The 19940-nt window shown below is 47.6% G+C and overlaps 1 protein-coding gene across 1 annotated transcript in view; it reads right to left on the bottom strand.

The window, feature by feature from the left end:
- The window catches only part of PODXL2 (podocalyxin like 2), a 39915-nt gene extending 29575 nt beyond the window's left edge, over positions 1-10340 (bottom strand). Inside the window, exons 1-2 of the mRNA XM_045494031.1 lie at positions 10212-10340; positions 4566-4844 (exon numbers count right to left, since the gene is read on the bottom strand). Of these exons, the coding sequence (XP_045349987.1) occupies positions 4566-4844; positions 10212-10281 (349 nt within the window). The 5' untranslated portion in view covers positions 10282-10340. The remainder of the gene's footprint in view (positions 1-4565; positions 4845-10211) is intronic.
- Between the last annotated feature and the right edge of the window lie 9600 nt (positions 10341-19940).

Consider the following 19940-nt stretch of genomic DNA (forward strand, 5'->3'; position numbering starts at 1 on the left):
TCTGTGAAGATTAGACGAGATATTATACTGGAACACCTAACACGGTGCCTGGCGCATGCCCAGTGTTCACATATGGGTCGGTATTGTAATTACTAGAAGGGTACCGGGTCTGCGATTGGGCCAGGCCACGGCATGGCTTTCAGCAGTCACTGCGGCATGGACCTATTCACGACCCCAGGGGCCGTGTCAGGATGGCACTTAGCATGGTCACTCTGACCTCTGGACGGACTCCTCACCCAGGCAGGCTCTTTGAAGGCTCCTGGGGTCTTCTCCGGCCTGAGGGGCAGACCCCGAGGGGCAATGCCCTCCTTCCTTCCAGAGAACCCCCGGGTGGAAGCCTGTGACTTTCAGGGTCAGGAGCAGAAGGGACTGGCACACTCTGTCCTGTCTGGGCTGCCTCCCCATCCAAATGAGCCTCACACCTGGGACACTTTCTGCCTCTGTTGTGGTCTATCAAGATACTGCGACGATGCAGCTTAACTTCAGGGCCACCGCTAGCTCACAGAGACGCCCCTCTGGGTAGGTGACTTAGAAAAAGGCACTCCTTCGTCCGGCCCATGGCCCCATGAGCAGTGTGCACCCTGACTTGGGCCCTGGCCCCCCTGCTCAGCAAGGCCCCCTTGGACCACAACCACGTGCAGTCCTGCTCACATGGCAGAGCTGGAAAGGCCTCTCAGAGGCTGTGTCTTCCAAGCTAGGGGTGGCAGCAGGTACAAGTCCCCCAGGCGGTCGGGATGCCCAACGGCGCTCCGAGCAGACAGGACAGGGGGCAGGGCACCACAGGCTCAGGGAACAGACCTGAGCCGCTGTCAGTAAAAAGGCACCGATTCTCCATCCAGCTCCGTCACATACCAAGTGTGACCTTGTTAAAGCACTTAACTTCCCTGTGCATCAGTTCCACATCTGCCAAGAGGGGATGATAATAGGCTAATTAAACGATGCATGTTGGAGAAGGGAAGGAGATGGGGCCAAGGGGAAGGCCGGGCCAGATGTCAAGAGCATTTTCTGCAGTGCTAAGATGTTTAGCTTTTGTTCCGTGGGTACTGTGTTTTCACGAACTGCCTTGGGGGTGTACGGAGAAGAGAGCCACCTGAGGAAAGGGAAGGGCCCGGTGGGAGGGAGAGCAATGCGAGAGCCTGGCCGAAGCAGCTCTCCCTCCCCCTCACCTACTCCTCGTGCAGGGCGCCTGAGTCCCCGTTTTACGGTCGTTCGGGTGTAGAGCAAAGATGAGGCAACAGACCACACGACAGAGCTGGCACAAGAGGAATGCAGGCAAAGTGCCCGTGATGTAGCACGCGTTCAATGAACGACAGCTGTTTTCACTATTAAGAGGCCTAGACAGGCTAATGGGAGGAGACAGGTGAAGTGAGAGGAAAAGGAGGGGAAGGGAAGGGAGAGGCAGAGCAAACGTGAGTTCACTGAAGCCTAAGGAGCCATCCCACTGTGATCCTGAGGAGGGTCCCTGGCTCACCACTGTGGCGTTCTCGACCGCGGCTCTGGGAATGACTGCTTGCCTCAGACCAGAGTCTCGAGAGTCTAAACAAGGGAAAAGCCCAGGGAAAGACCCGAGTACATCTAATTGTCTAGCACTTCTTTTCAGTGAGGGGGGATATGCCGCTGCGTCAAGCAGCTAGCTTTACGGGGGAAATGAATTCAATCTCTACCTCATACCGCGTACCAAAATAAATTACTGTTAAAGAGTTAAGTGTAAAAACTGAAGGTGAAAAAGAACAAAGGAAATAAAGGGGCATATATCTCAGGGAGGGAAAGGATTTTCTAAACATAAAGTAAAGAAAAACCATAAAAACATTTCAAACATTTCAAAAGAAAGACCGTCCAAGTTCGTAAAAAATACGTTATGTCAAAAGTTACTATAATAAAGATAAAAGTGATAAACTGGAAAAATGTTTTTTATATACATCAGAGAAAAGGTTAGCATCCTTTTTATATGCAGATCTGTACAGTGGCAGGAAAGAACTAAAGCTTCAATAGAAAAAAATCTAAAGGTAGTAACAGCTAATATTTATGGAGTACTTGTGACGTACCAAGCACTGTGCTAAGCGCGTTAGATGTATTACTGCATTTAAACCTCACAACCCTATGATACTATTTCCTAGATGAGAAAATTGAGGCTTAGGTTGCTACTTGCCAAAAATCACATAGCTATTAAGTGTCGCTGCAGGGACTTTGGGAATCTGCCTGATGCCAGAATCTGCTCTTAATTATACCATGCCTCAAATCAGAAAAGACTGTAAATGGTCAGAATATATACACATACATGAAGTTAAAATTTACTAGCAATTGAAGGCCATTATAATTTGCCTATCAAATTGACCAAGATTTCGGGGCGCCTGGGTGGCTCAGTCAGTTAAGCGGATCGCGAGTTCGAGCCCCACATCGGGCTCTGTGATGACAGCTTGGAGCCCGGACCCTGCTTCAGATTCTGCATCTCTCTCTCTCTTTCTCTGCCCCTCCCCCACTCACAGTCTCTGTCTCTCAAAAAATGAATAAAAACGTTAAAAAAAATAAAAAAACAAATTGACCAACATTTCTCAATGACAAAATACAGTTGTGGGAAGGGTCCAAAACACTGGCATTCATTCCACCTTTGGTGGATATGCAAACTGGAAAGACCTTTCTGGAGGCTGATTGGGAAATACTGAACAAAAGCCTGTGGAAAGATTCCCATCCTTTGTGTCAGACACGCTCCACCCCCTCCAGATCCCCTCTCTATCCTTCTCTACCCCATGAATTACATCAACAGGCCATGTCCTTGCTTCCTGACCAGACTCCTCAACAGAGGCAGGGGAAGAAGGAATGACAGGGCCCCTGGCAGAAGATGGGAGGAGAAGGGGTGGGTTATTTACTTTCCTGGTTTCACCCCTGCTGGGTCACTGCTCTTGTCAGGATTACTTGCTCTCCACCACACTCTATCTATCCCTCCTGGCTCCTTTCATCCATCCCTCCCTCTGTCCCTTAGGGTGTACGGGCGCTGAGTGCCCCACTGCCACTAGCCCTGGGTTCTTGTTGCTGGCCTATCCCTTGCCCACACCTTTCTAAGTCCCTTGTTCTATAAGTAAACCCTCCCTGGATTATCTCAGTTTGACTGTGTCTTCTATTTCTCCGTGGGATGCTGATACATCCCACCCAGGAAATACATCTTTACACCTAGCAATTTTATTCTAGAAATGTATTATGAGGAAATAATCAAAAAACTGCAAAAACATATAATAATAGTGTTAGCAACATTAAAACTGTTAACAACCTAAATATGCAACGAGAGAGAGCTGGTTTTATATATAAAATGATCCACATGATGAAATACTGTGTAGTCATTAAAAACCAGGTTAAAAAGGAATACTTAATGATGTGGAAATACACTTGTGAAATATTTTAAGTGAAAACGGGATTCCAATGTGGCACATAAAAGTGTCTACAAGGTTGTATCCCAAAGTATTAATAGTCATTCTCTTTGAGTTGTGAGGTCATGGATGAATTATTATTTTCTTCTTTGCAGTTGTCATGTTTTCTACCATCTCCGTGTATTCTTTTTATAATTAGAGAACATAAATCCAAAATACTATATACTCTCAAAAGAAAGATTAGGACTAAATTCTGCAACACCCCACCCCCATGTGCATGCACACACACACACTGCCAGGGCAACATCTAAAAACGGGCTTCTGCTGGGTGCCTGGGTGGCCCAGCCAGTTAAACGTCTGACTCCTGATTTCAGCTCAGGTCATGATCTCCTGGTTTATGGGCTCGAGCCCCATGCCGGGCTCCACGCTGACAGCACAGAACCTGCTTGGGTTGCCCCCTTTCCTCTCTGCTCCTCCACCACTCATTCTCTCTCTCTCAAAATGAATAAACTTAAGAAAAAAAAAAAAAGAAAAAAGGAATGGGCACAGCTGCCAAAGCTACAAGCATGAAGACACACATCTGTATCCAGTCCCTAACTGCAGACATTCCTGCTCGCTGCCAGGCCTCAGGCTCGCTTTGGCCTGCACGCGGTCATCAGCCATGCTCTATAAACCCCAGAAACAGCTCTGGTGCATGACTGAGAGAAAGGCAGTTACAGTGCCTTGATCAAGGGTCCGAGAGACCGCAGGAAGGGCGCGGGAACCTTCGACAGAAATGATACAGCACAGCAGGGCAACAAACAAAACCCTAGACCTTGGAAAGACCTAGGCTTGGACCATGACTGAGCATACGAACAGGCGCACGACCTTAGGCATGCTTTTAGCTCCTCTGAGCCACAGTTCTCTCATGTCTAAATGGGGAGAAAGTTTCGCTCACGGACTGTAACCGTTCTAGAGTTATGTGAACACAGAACATGGGCTCCCTAAACAGCAGCAAAGGTTAAAAAGAAAAGAGCCTCTTGGATCAGTAAAGCATTCAGAGCCCCAGAGACTGGGCCTCTGTACAGGAGGGCAGCAGCATGGTAAAAGCTGGCGGGAGAGACAAGAGATGTGATTTGAACAAGGAAATGGTCCTCTGGCGTTCTGCCTGACGGCCTCAGTCCCAGCTGCAGTCAGCACATACTCTTAGGTGAGGAAAGCTACCTGCAGTGGGTCCCAGGTCCAGGCTGGAGTCATTCAGCTCCTCCTCTTCTTCCCAGAAGTACTGTGGCGGCTGCAGGATGCGGGACTCTTCACTCTCTTCGCTGGGGAAGCCCGAGCCAGGGGCCCCCAGGCCAGCTCCCAGCCCCATGGCCTCACTGGGTTCCTCCGAGTCCAGCGGCTCCAGGCCCGTGGGTGGCAGGAGGTCCAGCAAGGAGGTGGAGGTGAGGCCCTCGGGGCCAGGCTCATCGGACCCAGCCGCGCATGTGCCCAGGGATGCTCCTGCACAGACACGGAAGCCAGATGGTTGTGAGAGGCCGGAAAGGTCAGACTGGCGAAGGTCACCCTGGAAAGAACCCAGGGGTGGTGGTGGGGGGACTGCAGAGGGGTAGGGGGGACACTCCTGATACCCAGGGGCTGCCAGGGGCTGCTGTTCTCACTCCACGAAGGCCAAACTGCCCAGCCCTCCCTGTGAAGGCGCAAAGGAGAGACCAAGGGAGGTGGGCAGGAGAGAGTGAGGTTCATCTGGCTCAGCACCCACTGGGCATTTGCTCACTCAAAAACTGCTCCCAGCACCCACCTTCCTCACAACTAGGCTAGGTGCTCAGGGCACAGATGCAGTGAAGGACAGGTCCCTGCTTGTAAGGACTCTGTGTGCACACTGTTCCCCAGGCTTCCATCCTAAGCTGAACAGTTTCCAAAACTGCATTAGGAACGTGATTTGTATTTCAGCAGTACGATCTCCTGAACAGTCTTTAAGAGCCACATGAGATCGCAGTTCAAACTCATGCAGTATCGATAATAACGTATTTGTTTAGAATCTTGGAGGATCCCTCTTTCCTAACCTATAACACAAATGAACAAACAAAACCCAGTAAATTAAAGGGCATCTTTTCTTCTTCTCTCTCACTCCCACTCACTAAGAATAGGAAGATAGCCCTATTTGCCAGCTTCACAACTTAATTACACAAATATTACTACCTCGCTATATGTCTTCTGGAAAGTTGCTTAAAACCTCTCTGTCTCCTCATCCGAAAATTAAGCAAGGTGGGTGAAATGCCCTCTACATTTTCTGTTCCAAGACTAACGTTCAGTGATGTAGGGAAGAGATACGTCCCGCTACCCCTGTTGTGCACTGGGCCCTGGCTTGAGTAGCTCATGGAAATTTTTTGTGATGTTTTTAATAAAAAATGAGAGCTAACACTATTGTGCTAAATGCTTCGCAAGCGTCATCTGAACTTGGATCCTTACAACCACCTTATGAAGCAATCGCAAGCCCTAAGTTTGGCATCCAGAGCGCAGTGGAGACTGCATGGTACGCACGATCACACAGCATGGGACCGTGAATGCAACATTTAGTCATAAGGAAAGCCCTCCGAGTGAACGGGGCTTAACACAGTTAAGAAGTATGCAGGAGAGGGTCAACAGATCCTGAAATGGAACACAGAAAGATGCCCTGCAGAGAGAGCTTGGGCCAAGCAAGCAGGTTTGCGTCCTGGCTTCACTGAGCCACTCTGGGTAAGCTACTTCTCCACCAGGGGCCCCGGTTTCCTCATCTGTAAAGCAAGGACAAAAATTCCACAGCTTCCTGGAAGGCAGGGACCTCAAATGAGGTAAGCTGCCTACAGACTGGGCTCCAACGAACAGGCTGTATTCCATAAATGTAAGTAATATTATCCTACCTACTGGGACGTTCTTGGCCAGGAAAAGAGAATATTCGAGAGGCAATGGTCAGTATCTTCAAATATATTAAAATACAAGGTTGATGTGAATATGAATAATACAGACCACAGTTATTCTATGCGACTTCAGAGGAAAACTCAGGACTGATGAGTGGAAACCCGGGAGGGCATCTAAGCCTCAAAGAGCTTTTAACCAGCAGCAGGTAATGCCTGGGGCCACCTGTGCCCACCACCCAGCTCCTGCTCCCGCTTCCAGCCTCTGCTTCTGAGAGGCGCTCCCCGGCCATTCCCAGACTAGGCCAGGCACCTTCCTCGTACCATAGCCTCTGAACCAATTCCTGCACTTTTCTCACCACACCATAACAGGCCATCTTACAGCCTCCTTCCCTCACGCGGCGTGCCCCGTGTCTGATTCCACTTGGTCAACCCCACTGAGTGGGACCCCATGACGCTAAGGTCAGAGAGCTAGTTAATAGAAGAGCTGTAATTAGCCGGTCTCTCCAGTCAAACATGACCACTGCATGGAAAGCGTAGTCTAAGTTTTACATACGATACCAGCAGGTACGACAGCCCCGTTCTGCAGAGGTGGTACCCCCCAAGACTGGGGGAACCAGATGTGATCAACTTACCCGGAAAAACCTCACACAGTCCATGAAGGAAAAATGTCAATTGATGAGAAACGTTTGCAATAATGACATAAAAATTTCACGGATCCCCAGGGCCCCTGAGCAGCCAATCTCTGAAAAGGCCATTGGCTGAAAATCTTTATCTATATGTACCAGCATCTAGCAGGTGTGTGGGGAAAGACGCTTTGTCAGCCTTTATTGAAAGGTGCAAACTGGTTTTCTTCAGGAATTCTTGGAATTTTATCCTCCATAAAACCACTGGAGGATCAAATTTGCATTGCCTCTTTGACACCTGAGAGTTGCCTCTCTCAGAGCTGACCCGTGGCATGAAGGGAGCAAAGTCACTCCCTCCTAGGCCTTGGTCCGGCTCTGCAGAGCAGCATGGACCTTGAGAAAACGAATATGCCCTCTCAAGGAAAGGCTGACCAGCAGTCCCGATGATGTCTCACCTCTGCTGACCAAATACCGCCTAGTCAGTGAAGCTCTCTGTGCAGAGGATGAGGTGAGTTCCTCCATTCTCCAAACCTCTCCCCTCCACCTGTCAGGCAGAGAAGCCACCGTCTCCCTCCACCTTCTCTCCCCCTCCCTCCTCCTCTTCCTTTCCAACCATCTAATAGGAACGAACAGAGATTTTGTTGATCTTGCTGAAAAGCTGTGTGTGAAAAAAGGGATCTGGGTTTTCATCCCTTTTCCAGCACACAGTTCCGTTTTCTTGAAGCTATTTTTCCCCTGCGATGATTATTTTTTCTTTATATAGACCTTGATATGTTCAAAAGCCTTGGCCACGGGTGATTATTTAAGTAATTGCGAGAGGTTACTTATTTTCAAACTTGCCCCCGAAAATAGTAGCTGAGACCTAAGCATTCTCTGTGTAATTGCTTTTGCACTTGATAATTAATCTGCTTTAATTGAAGACTCCATCTGATTTGGAAGTTCAGAATTACATTCTTTGTGACTTTCTTTTTTTTCCTCTAGCACCTAAAATGTTCTGTTACTTCATGACTCCCAACAGAGAGACAGGGAGAGAAAAAGAAGGCACATGAAAAGGATTCGGGGACCAGCCTCAAAGAATTGAAAATCTGACCCAAACTCAGAAAAAGAGGCGAATGAAGCAGGCTTACATCTTAGGGGGTGAAAAAAACAAGGCCTTACTAATCCCCGTGTTTTATCTCCCCTGCAATCTGCTTCTGATCCAAACATCCTTTTCTGATGTCTACCATCAGCTACACCCCCACCCTTTCCCTCATCAGCAGCTTTGAAGTACAGATCTGCCTAAGCCCTTGCCAGACACCAATACGGGGAGCCTCCCAGCAGCACCTGCCACGCGGCCCCCACACCCTTGAGCGTCAGCTACAACAGAAATCGTCTAGCACAATCACCCTGCCACACACGCACATTCCTATGTGTGTCTGGATGTGTCTGAGAAGCAAAGCTGAAGAGTTCTCAAAGGCTTTCTATAGAAAGGTATAGAAGAACGAGACACACTGCTGAACACACACGTCTCCAAAAGGGAGGCGACAACGTACATCACATACATCATGAAGTGTGCACAGGAGGGAGCAGGTGGGAGGCGAGTAGGAGTGGAGCTGCCCATAGTAATCCATGGCCAGCCACAGCTGGGCATGGATCCTGACCCACCGTGCCTGCCAGCTCTGGTGTGGCTGTCGCACAAAGAAGCAGCAGGCTAATCGATATGTAATTTATTTGTTGAGTCTCACCTCTTCCAAAGAAGGTTTAAGGTATGCAAACACAGACACGGGTGTGTGTGAGCGTCTGAGACACGATCTGATGGACGCATTTCTGTGCACACCCCCTTTGGTCCTTAGCTATCCCTGGACTGATGGTGGCGAAAAGCTACCCTCGCTGACTAACCCTTCTGGGGGCATGCTCGGAGCAGGAGGCCCCTTTCTGCTCCTAGTCATTTTCCCTGGGATCCTGTCACCGTGGGCCATGGCAATGGCCCATCTCACTGCCATGCTTGTTCTCCCTCCTCAGGCAGAGACCCTTTACAGCCTCTCCTTCACTCCCACAGATCCTCGCATGTGTCTGTGTCTTTGTGGGTTAACTGCATGGGAGGTGACTAAGTAGCCAGTGTCCCAGGCAAACTCCCACGTCACACGCACACATGTCAATACGCCTGTGTGTCCCTCAGAAGTGGAGTCAGCCAAGGCTATCTGATAAGTGAGCCCGTACACACATACACACACGTGTGCACACACACTCGTTCCAATACGCCTCTCCACCAACCCCGATTAGCAGTCACCCCTTAATACGTACTCATGGCTGTGTCTGCCACATGGAGAAGGTGTTCGGTCCTGTCCCTATTTGACCCACCCTTGCGGACAGCACTTCTCCCCCACCCCTCATTCAGTGGTGGTGGCCTGTCTCATCGGCTGCCACATGCCTGTGCCCACCGCCATGCACACACCTGAATCCCACGTCTGCCACTCAGAGGCCGTCCAGCAGGTTCTGTCACGGGCACATGCATTTCACACCTGCCCCCCACATTTCACCTGTCATCACCCACACACATCCCAATGCCCTTGCGCACCGCTGAACGGGAACATCTCAGAAGGTCTCTCACGCGCACCCCTGCGCGGCCGCAGCGCAGGAGCTATCCAGCAGTGTCGCTGTCACAAGCAGACCTGGTTGCTGTCATACGTGTTTTTGTTTTTTGTTTTTTGTGTTTTTTTGTCAGCTCCTAATAAAGTTGCCCCGCACAGTCTAGACAGGCTTTGACAATGACACACCCCCCCTCCTGTCCGGCAGCACCACACGCGCGTAAACACACCCCCCTCATTGTCGCAGCAGCTGTGTGTACGGCTGTTTGGCACTTTCCCCCTCGCGGCCGCAAGACATCCGCGCCCCACGCCCACTGTGGTGGCCTCACGGACCCTGTAAATGCCGTGTCTCCCTGTGTGGCTGTCGCCCAGCTGGCGGCCAGGGTCCGCCCTCCTCTCGCCAATGCTCCCACCCTCCCCAGGCCCCCCCCCAACAGAGCCCCCAGAGAGCGCGTGCAGGCGCGCCCTCCATCCATCACACTCCTCGTGCCTCCCCTGCGTGTGTGTGTGTGTGTGTGTGTGTCCACACGCACGCCCCCGCGCCGGGGAACCGCTCTCACACGAGGCACACGCGGTGGCCCCACGCCCCCCCCACCCCGCGCCCCGGGAGCGCGCGTGTCGCGGACGGCGTAGCAGCCCAGCCGAGCCCCGCGCTCCCGCGCCTCGCGCTCCGGCCCCTTTGTTGGCTGCCCGGGAGCTGTCCAGCACCGCGGCCCGCCGCCGCCGCCGCCGCCGCCCGCCCCGGCCCCGCCACCGCCCGCCCGCGCGGCGCGCACTCACCCCCGGCCAGCAGCAGCAGCAGCGGCGGCAGCAGCGGCGGCAGCCGGACGGCCCGCAGCAGCCGGCCCATGGTGCAGCCGTCGCCGCCCGCAGCCGCAGCGGCGCGGCGCCTCGGCCGGCGTCAGGGGCCGCGCGGGCGGTGGCGGCGGCGCGCGCCCGCCCCATTGGCCTGCGTGGCCGTCACTCACCCCCGGCCCCGCCCGGCCGCGTGCCGCGGGCGCGCCCCCGCGGAGACGAGGCGGGCGCGCGGGCGGCCGCCCCTCCGCGCGGTCCCCCGGCGCCCGGTCGGCCAATCAGCGCCGCGAGTGCCTGGAGAGGCGGGGCCGCGACCGTGACCTCCCGGAGTCCGGCCTCGCACCTCTAGCCTTCGAGAGCAGAGGCCACCTGCCTGGGGCCCGGTGTCGGAGGAGGGCGCGCCCGCACCACCTAGTCATCCATTGGATGGAAACCTTTCCTGCGCGCCCAGGAGGCAGCGGGTGGTCACCTGCATGGAATGACACTGTTCAGAGAAGCCAGGAACGACCCCTGACCCTGTTGACATGAAGAGTATCTTTAATCCCGCATCAACAGGTTGAACATCAAGAGGTTGAATGGGACTCTAGGAGGAGTGGGGTCAGGGAAATCTTCTCAGGGGCCCTTGAGCTGGGCAAGCCCTGATGGCCAAGGCAAGAGAAAGACTAGGCAAAGGCCCCGGGACAGGAGCGAACCAAAAATGGGACTTAGAGCCAGGCAGTCTAGTGCATTCAAAATGGCTCAGAGACCTTAAGCCAAACTCTTCTCTCCTCTGGGCCCTGGTTGCTTCATCTGTTATATATGCGCTTTCCGTTATTAGGGCAGCGTTTTTTAACTTCCTGTTGAATATTTCGTCCTTTTTGGTAACTAAAGTTCTTTCATGTGCCACGCACCATGGTAGTGAACAGGACAGCCACAACCCATATTCTCAGAGCTTAGTCTGGTGAAGGTCTGTTAAGGTCTGTTAAGGTCTAGTAAGGTCTGTTAAGACCTATAAGGGGCTATGAGAGAGTATGGAAGGGAACCTTTACACGTGACTTCCTGAAGAAACATTTAAGCTAGCACCTGAACAGATGAAAGGGTATTAGGTTGGGTTAGGAAGGAAGTCTTCCAGGAAGAAAGAAAGGTGCATTGGCAATTCCTGAGCTAGAATGGAGCTCCACCTCTTTAAGGAACAGAGCAAAGTCCTGACCCTTTCAGAATTACTGCAATTTAAACAGCTGCAGCAGTGATAATTATGTGGAGTTTTACTTTATATATAGCATATTTGGAAAACATTGCTTTCAATAAAATAAATTATTATATTGAAACTGCTTTTTCAAATTATATTCTCATCATGCTATCCAGGGGTAGATCACTAGGTATTGTAGATGATCTCAAAGGACTCTTCCAGGACTACCTACTTAGGGGAAATAAGAGTTGGGGTGAAGGGGGATAGGGTGGGAATGGGTCCCAAGCAAAGAACATGGGCAAAATGTAGCATGGTGTGGTAATACATGGCATATCATATTTAGGGGAATGATGAATTTCAAGATTAGCCTGGGGGCAGGAGACAAGGTTAGAAAGAGGGCTTAGGAGCTAAATACCTTAATTAATCTTTGGTTAATTTGTACAAAGTAGTAAGCCCTTATATTACAAATGAGGAAGTGAAACACAAGGAGAAAGTGATGGTCTAAGAACATAATGAAAAGCAGTACCATAAAATTAGAACCTTTAGGTAAAGTTATTCTCATTTAATTAACAGACCTACATCATTTTGCTTAGCCTGCGGTCAATGTAAACTCCACAGGCCATTGGAGTCTAAGGACACTATGGGTTCCAGAAAAGTAGGTGAAGATGTGGTAGTAAAAGATCTTGACCAGTGTCTCTATGAAAGTACAAATTAAAGGAGACCTATTTTGGGGCACCTGGGTGGCTCAGTCAGTTAAACATCTGACTTTGGCTCAGGTCATGATCTCACGGTTCATGGGTTCGAGCCCCATGTGGGGCTCTGTGCTGACAGCTCAGAGCCTGGAGCCTGCTTTGGATTCTGGGTCTCCCTTTCTCTCTGCTCCTCCCCCACTCGTGCTCTGTCTCTCTCTCAAAAACAAATAAACATTAAAAAAAATTTTTTTTAAAGGAGACCTATTTTATAACAGTTCACACAAAAAGCCCACAAATAGGTAATGGCTACAAAGTGTAAAGCAATTTGGGACTTAAAATGAGTAGTGTCCAGAACAAGGAAGTTAATGGTCCTGTTATTCTGAACTGCATGAACTTCATTAACATTCTATTTTTTATAGTAACCTTTTTCTTTTTAGGAAGGACCAAGTAACAGAGGAGAAATCCAGGAAGATGTCATGAAAAACAACTATTAAAGCTGAGAGTATCTCACTTAGGAAAGAAAAGACTAGGGTGCATCTAGACCCATCATCTATCTCCTTCTATCCGGCCAGTCTCCTCCACTTGGGCTCACCATTGTATTATCTGTCTCCTTTTCAAGGACTTCCATTTTAGGGTATCTCTTTTCTGACAGTGTCAGTCCTTTTTCCTCTGGATCATTTTCATTAGATACAAACATGATCCAGAACCTCTCACCTTAAAAGAAGGAGGAGCAGGAGGAGGAGGAGGAAGAGGGTGGGAGGGGGAAGGGGGAAGGGGGGAGGAGGCAGAGGAGGGAAGGGGTGAGAAGGGGGGGGAGGAGGAGGAGGGAAAGGGGAGGAGGGGGAAGAGGGAAGGGGGGAGGAGGAGGACGAGAAGGAGGAGGAGGAAGAGAAGAAAAAATTGGGGGATATGAAATCATGCTACTGGTACACTGACTACATGTCCCTGTTTTCCCCTTCTGCTCATGATTCCTAGACATGATAGGAAAGATACACATATACACGTGGGTCCAAATGGGCACTGGAAAAGAAGATGGGATCAGCTGGTGTTCTCAAATGAGGAGGAATTACTTGAAAGATAAAAAGCAAATGAGATACAATTGACGGAGGGAACCACAGTCTAAAATGCATACCTGTCTAAATAATCTTAGGTTAAAGAGTGAATCACCATATCAATTTTAGTCTATTTAGAAATTAATGACAATGTGAGAACACTGCATATCAAAATCCATAGAATATAGCCAACAATTCACAGAAGAGTTTTTATAGCTACAAATGCATTTATTAGGGGTTGGGGGGAAACCACAGGTTAAATGTAAATGAACTAAGCATTCAATTTAAAAAGCTTTAAACTACATACACATAACATACACGAATCAATAAATTTCTATTGTTGTTAAAATAACAATAAAAATCCAGTAGAACTGATTGCTAAAAGCCTGTTATTTGAAACGATAAATAAAACAGTCAAACCTTTAGTATAAGATAGAAAAGAAAGACATTAGTAAATACCATTAGGAATGAAAAAGAGAACAAAACTAGACATAAGATTTTTAAACTACAGGCAAAACTTGACCTATATCAATAAAATTTAAAATGCAGTTGAAATGAATACTTTTAAGGAATACACACAAATTACTGAAACTGATTCAAATAGTAGAAAAGCTAAATAAACAGTGGAGAAAATTAAAAGACAGTAAAAATCAACCCTTAAAAGAGACATTAAGTCCCCTTCGGAATGAATGTATCCTGTCAAACCTTCAATGTATAAACTCTTCTAAGCAAGGTTAGAAAGTGTTCCAATTCACTTTATGAGGCTAGTGTAACCCCACTGCCAAAACAACTAAGAATAATACAAATAGAAAAAAATCCCCAATCTTCCTGAACACAGATGCAACTTTCATAAAGAAAATATGAGCAAGCTGTCTCATTGTTAATGAGCAATGTACTAAAAATATAATAGACCATCATTAAATACGACTTAACGCAGGGACATAAGATTGGTTGAGTATTAGCAAAAGTCACTAATTTAACTCCCTGCATTAAGAGTCAAGAAAAACAAATCTCCAGAGATGCCCCCACAGGGGCATGTGATGAGACTTAAAACCTACTCCTTTTAAAAGGAACAAAAACTTAAGAGGTAAATAAGAAACAGAAGGAAACTTCTTTAATTCAATAAAGGATATCTCTCAGAAACATACAGCAATCACCAAACTTAATGAAGAAACATTAGAGGCATTCCCTCGGGCTCCGTGCTGACAGCTCAGAGCCTGGAGCCTGCCTCAGATTCTGTGTCTTCCTCTCTCTCTGACCCTCCTCCACTCATGCTCTGTCTCTCTTTCTCTCAGAAATAAATAAAAGTTAAAAAAAAGATTAGAGGCATTCCCATGTAAGTGAGGAACAAGAGAAGGATAAATCATTTCCAACACAAATATTGAATATTTTGTAAGAGACAATGCAATAAGGATGCTGACACTCTGACTTTAGCTCAGTGAGATCCATGTCAGACTTCTGACCTCCAAAATTGAGATAATAAATGTGTGTTATTTGAAGCCACTGAGTTTGCAGTAATTTGTTACAATAGCAACAGGAAACTAATACAAGTGGCAATGAAATTAATAAAACAATTCCATTTACAACAGCATCAAGAATAAAATACTTAGGAATAAATAAGTACAAAACTTACTCTGAAAACGACAAATGAAAGACACCGAAGACCTAAAATATATGGAAAGACATTCCATTTTCATGGCTAGGAAGATGGTTAAAATGGCAATCCTCAAATTAATCTACAGATTGAACACAATCTCCCTCAAAATTCCAGTTTGTTTCCTTGTAGAAACTGACAAGATGATTCTAAAGTTCATGTGGAAACTCGAAGGGTCCAGAATAACCAAAACAACCTTGAGAAAGAAAAACAAAGTTGGCACTGGCACCAGGATAATTATATCCTTGGATAAAATTGAGAGTTCAGAAATAAACCCTCACATTATGGCCAATTGATTTTTGATAAGTGCGAAAGCAATTCAATGGAGAAAGAACAGTCTCCAGAAAATCACGCTGGGACATAGGGATATCCATGTGAAAAAGAATAAGATTCGCCTCCTCCCCCACACCACACACAAAAATCTAACTCCAAATAGATCAAAGACCTACATGTAGGAGCTAAAACTATGCAACTCTTAGAAGACGACACAGCAGCATATTTTCATGACCTTGGATTAGGCAGTGGCTTCCGAGATGACCCCAAAAGCACAAGCAACAAAAGATCTATACACTGGAAATCAAGAAAATGAAAAACTTCTGTGCTTCAAAGGATATCACCAAAGAAAGGAAAACAACCCACAGGATAGGGGAAAAAAAACAAAAAACACAAACATTTGGAAGTCACACATCTGATAAGGGATTTGTGTCTAGAATATATAAAGAACTCTTATAATTCATAATTCAGTAATAAGGAGACAAACCAATTAAAAACAAGCAAGAATCTGAAGAGATAGGTCTCCAGAGAAGATCTACAAATGGCCAATAAGCACACAAAAAGATGCTTAACCTCACTGGCCTCAGGAAAATGCAAATCAGAATCACAACGAGAATCCGTGCACTTCACCTGCACGGAAATGGCTAAAATCAAAGAGAAAGGCAACTCACGTTCCGTGGGATGTGGACATCAGAACCCTCATGCCCTAATGATGGGAACACACATGGTGCAGCGGCTTTGGAAAATAGGCTGATGTTTCCTTTCCAAAAGACTAAAACAGAGTTGGGGTGGCTGGGTGGCTCAGTTGGTTGAGCGTCTGACTCTTTGATTTCGGCTCAAGTCATGATCTCGTGGTTCATGGGTTAGAGCCCTACATCGGGCTCTGCGCTGACAGCATGGAGCCTGCTTGGGATTCTGTCTCCCTCTCTCTCTGCCCCTCCCCACCTTGTTTCTCTCTCTCTCTCTCTCTCTCTCTCTCTCAAAATAAACAAACATTTGGGGGAAAAAAGATTAAAACAGAGTTGCCAATGACCCAGCAATTCCTGTCCTAGGTACTATCCAAGAGAACAGAAAACATGTGTGCATATAAAACTTGTTACAGGATTGTTAACGGTAGCATAACTCATAATTGATAAGGTGGAGCCAACCCAAATGCTCGACTAATGAGCAGATAAATAAAATAAATAAATAAATAAATAAAATATTAATGAGCAGATAAATAACAACACAATGTTATTCAGCCATAAAAAGGAATAAAGTGCTGACACAAGCTATGATAGGGATGGAACATAAAAACATTAGAGTGGAAATGGCCCATCACAAAAGACCATGTATTGTTAAGATTCCATTTATATGAAATGTCCAGAAGAGGCATACCATAGACACAGAGAGTAGGCTTGTCTTTCCCCAGGGCTAGGGAGTGGGGGTGAACAGGAGGGGAGTGACTGTTAACAGGTATGGGTGTTTGGGGGGTGGGGGGGTAATGAAAATGTTCTAAAATTGATTTTGATGATGGTTATACAATTCTAAATGTTAAAACCATTGGACTGTACATTTTAAAATCATATGGTATGTAAATTCTATCTCAATAAACCCGTTATTTAAAAAAAACACAAGAACATAGAAGCAGACGTTTCATATAATTTCTTTTATAGAATTTTTTAAGTTTATTTATTTATTTGGTGGCGGCGGAGGTGGGGGGGCAGGGAGAACCAGAGAGGAAGAGAGAGAATCAATCCCAAACAGGCTCCGCGCTGTCAGCACAAAGCCCATCGTAGGGCTCAATCCCACGAACTGAGCTGTGAAATCATGACCTGAGCTGAAATCAAGAGTCGGCTGTTTAATTGACTGAGACACCCAGGTGACCCATACATTTTGTATTGTTTTTAACACACATATACACATAAATAGTACATAGTATCAGTATACTTTTAAATTTCACATATATAGGATCCTCTGGCATTTTATTTTTTCACTCAGTTATCTTTCCAATTAGTCCATTAGTAAACTCTCATTGCACAAATACAAACTTTAATCGTCCCGTTATAAAATACATAAACACGGGGTGCCTGGGTGGCTCAGTCAGTTGAGCATCCCATCTTTGGCTCAGCTCATGATCTCATAGCTCATGAGTTCGAGCCCCATGGCGGGCTCTGTGCTGACAGCTCAGAGCCTGGAGCCTGCTTCCGATTCTGTGTCTCCCACTTTCTCTGCCCCTCCCCCACTCGTGCTCTGTCTCTCTCGCTCTCTCAAAAACAACATTAAAAAAAAATTTTTTTAAATACATAAACACGACAGGAAAAGCGTTCCCTTGATCCCATATGCCTTGCCAGCTGCCCATTTCCATGCTCCCCCTTCAGAGCCAAACTTCTCAAGACTTTTCCAGATATACAACTTGTATTCCTTATCGCTAACCTGCCCTTTATTCTACAAACAGAGCGGTGCATTGAAACCGCTCCTCAAGGTGAACAGCAGCCTCCGCCTTACCACAAATACCCTATTTCCACTTAAGATGCACGTTGGAAACAATCCCCCAGCACCTCTAAGCTGCGATGTGTTACGGTTGACAGCATCTAATCTTTCTAAATGTTAGCATTTTTGTCTTAGCAGCACGTACAATAACGGTGATTTTTATAATAGATGGCATCTTAGATGCAATGAAACTTGGTTACGGGGGACAGGCCTGTCATTTTACCCCAACTTACAGCTATGTTGGCCCCAAATGACCTCAACCCTCTTCAATTGTTTTCTTCTGGCTTCCATAACCACCCTTCCTCTCATTTTCTTCCCGCCTTCTGCCCACTCTGAAGTGTCCTTTGCTGGTTCAGATAATGGGCCCTTGAGTCTCCTTGGGTGCTTGTGTCTTGCTGCGCTCTGCTGGGTGATTACACCCGGCCCCATGGTGACAGCTGTCAGATGATTACAGCTCCTGCCGGAACATCTATCAGCAGTCCAGGCTCAAGTCAGCCTGCAAAGTTCACAGTTACCTGGATAGCTACAACGCGTTCCTAGCCAACATGCCAACAGTGAAGCTCTTGGTTCTCCACTAAACCTCTACCTGTTTCTCAAGCTAGAAACGGTTTCTTCTTTTCTCCCACTCCCACTTCTTATGCATCCCTGAGTCTTATCAAACCTACCTGCAAAATCCATCTAGACTGCATCCACCTCCCCCATCCCCTAGTTCAGACCACTGCCATCCACAGACAGCGCCAGAGCCTTCTATGCCACTAATTCTTCTTCCTTTCTCCCTGTAGGAGTCGACAGTGGCCAGGAGGCCCCTGTAAAATACACCGTGTTAGTCTCCTGCTCACCACCCCTCAAGGGCTGGCTACTCCAGCCAGACTCGAGCCCTTATCAGGCCTGTGTGGTACTGTCCTGTAATGTTATAGAAGTATACAGTACAGCACGGTGACTATAGTTAACTGTGCTGTCTTATGCATTTAATTGTTGCTAAGAGAGTAAAAAGAGACCTTAAAATTTCTCATCACAAGAAAAAATAATTTTTGTAGCCATGTGGGGTGATGGATGTTAACTAGATTTATTGTGATCACTCTGCAATATGTACAAATTATCAAATCATTATGCTGCACGTCTGAAATGAATAGAACGTGGCATGTCAATTATATCTCCATGAAAAAAATTTAGATCCCTAATCTGGGTTTCTATAGAACACACTATGTATAGTGTATATATTTTATCTTCTTCCCCAGTCCTGGTCAGAGAGCTTAATGTCTTTGTCATCCCCTAAGTGACAAGAGGAAAAGAGCATCTTGTTCTAATATTTGGGTTTTATCTTGGCTTCTGAAGCTCCAAGTAATAAAGGTGAAAAGAATGCTTTTACTTTTTCCTAACAAGCCCTTTCAACTATACCATAGTTGAAGGAGGGGACTTTTGGAAAGCCTCTAAGGATGGGGCCTGGTTGTCATGGGAACCATGGGATTAGCGGGGTGGAAGGAGCAGTCCCAGCCCCTGACCTCTGGGGAGGGAGAGGGGCTGGAGGTTGAGCTAATCACTAATGGCCGATGGTTTAACCATTATGCCAATGTAATAAAGCCTCCATAAAAACCCCTGACTGAAGGGGTTCGAACATCTGGGTTGGTGAACAAGAACACATTCGTGTGCCCGGAGTGTGGGGCACCCCAAACTCCACAGGGACAGAGGCTCCTGTGCTCAGGACTCTTCGGGACCTCACCCTACGTATTCTCTCTCCATCTGTTCATTTGCGTCCTTCAGTATGTCCTTTGTAAGAAGCTGCTCATAGTACATACACTGCTGCCCTGGGTTCCGTGAGCTATTGCAGCAAATTATCAAACCTGAGGAGGGGGGCACGGGAACCTGCGATATGTAGCCAAGCTGGACAGAAGTGTAGGAGACCTGGGGACCCACGACTTGCAACCAGTGTCTGAAGTGGGTACAGGCCTGTGGGACTGAGACCTTACCTCCTGAGGTCTGCACGCTGATTCCAGGTGGCGTCAAGAGCGGCCTTAAATCGCAGGGCACCAGTGTAGGACCGCCGTGAATTGACTAGCGTGAAGAACCCTCACATCTGGTGTCAGAAGTGTTCTCTGTGTAAAGAAAAAGCTTTCCTTTCAGCCTGCAAGCCCAAGGGCCTGGCTCCTGCTCCCACTCTCCCCGCTCCCAAGCTTCGGCCACACCCGCTGCTTTTCCTTTGGGGCTGGCACGTTCCCTCTTCCTCCTAAAGATCTCACCTCATAAGGGGCACTTCCTCATCCCTCTCCTCCCCCATTCAGTTCTGCAGAACTTGACTGGTTCCTCAGGGATGACTGGAGTATTGCCACACCCCTCAGACCCTTCCAGGATTTGTGGAAGGGACTGAATGAGGGAGGGAACCAAATATACTAGGTTCATCAAACA

The sequence above is a fragment of the Leopardus geoffroyi genome, chromosome A2 (genome assembly GCF_018350155.1).
Source record: "Leopardus geoffroyi isolate Oge1 chromosome A2, O.geoffroyi_Oge1_pat1.0, whole genome shotgun sequence".
Lineage (NCBI taxonomy): Eukaryota > Metazoa > Chordata > Mammalia > Carnivora > Felidae > Leopardus > Leopardus geoffroyi.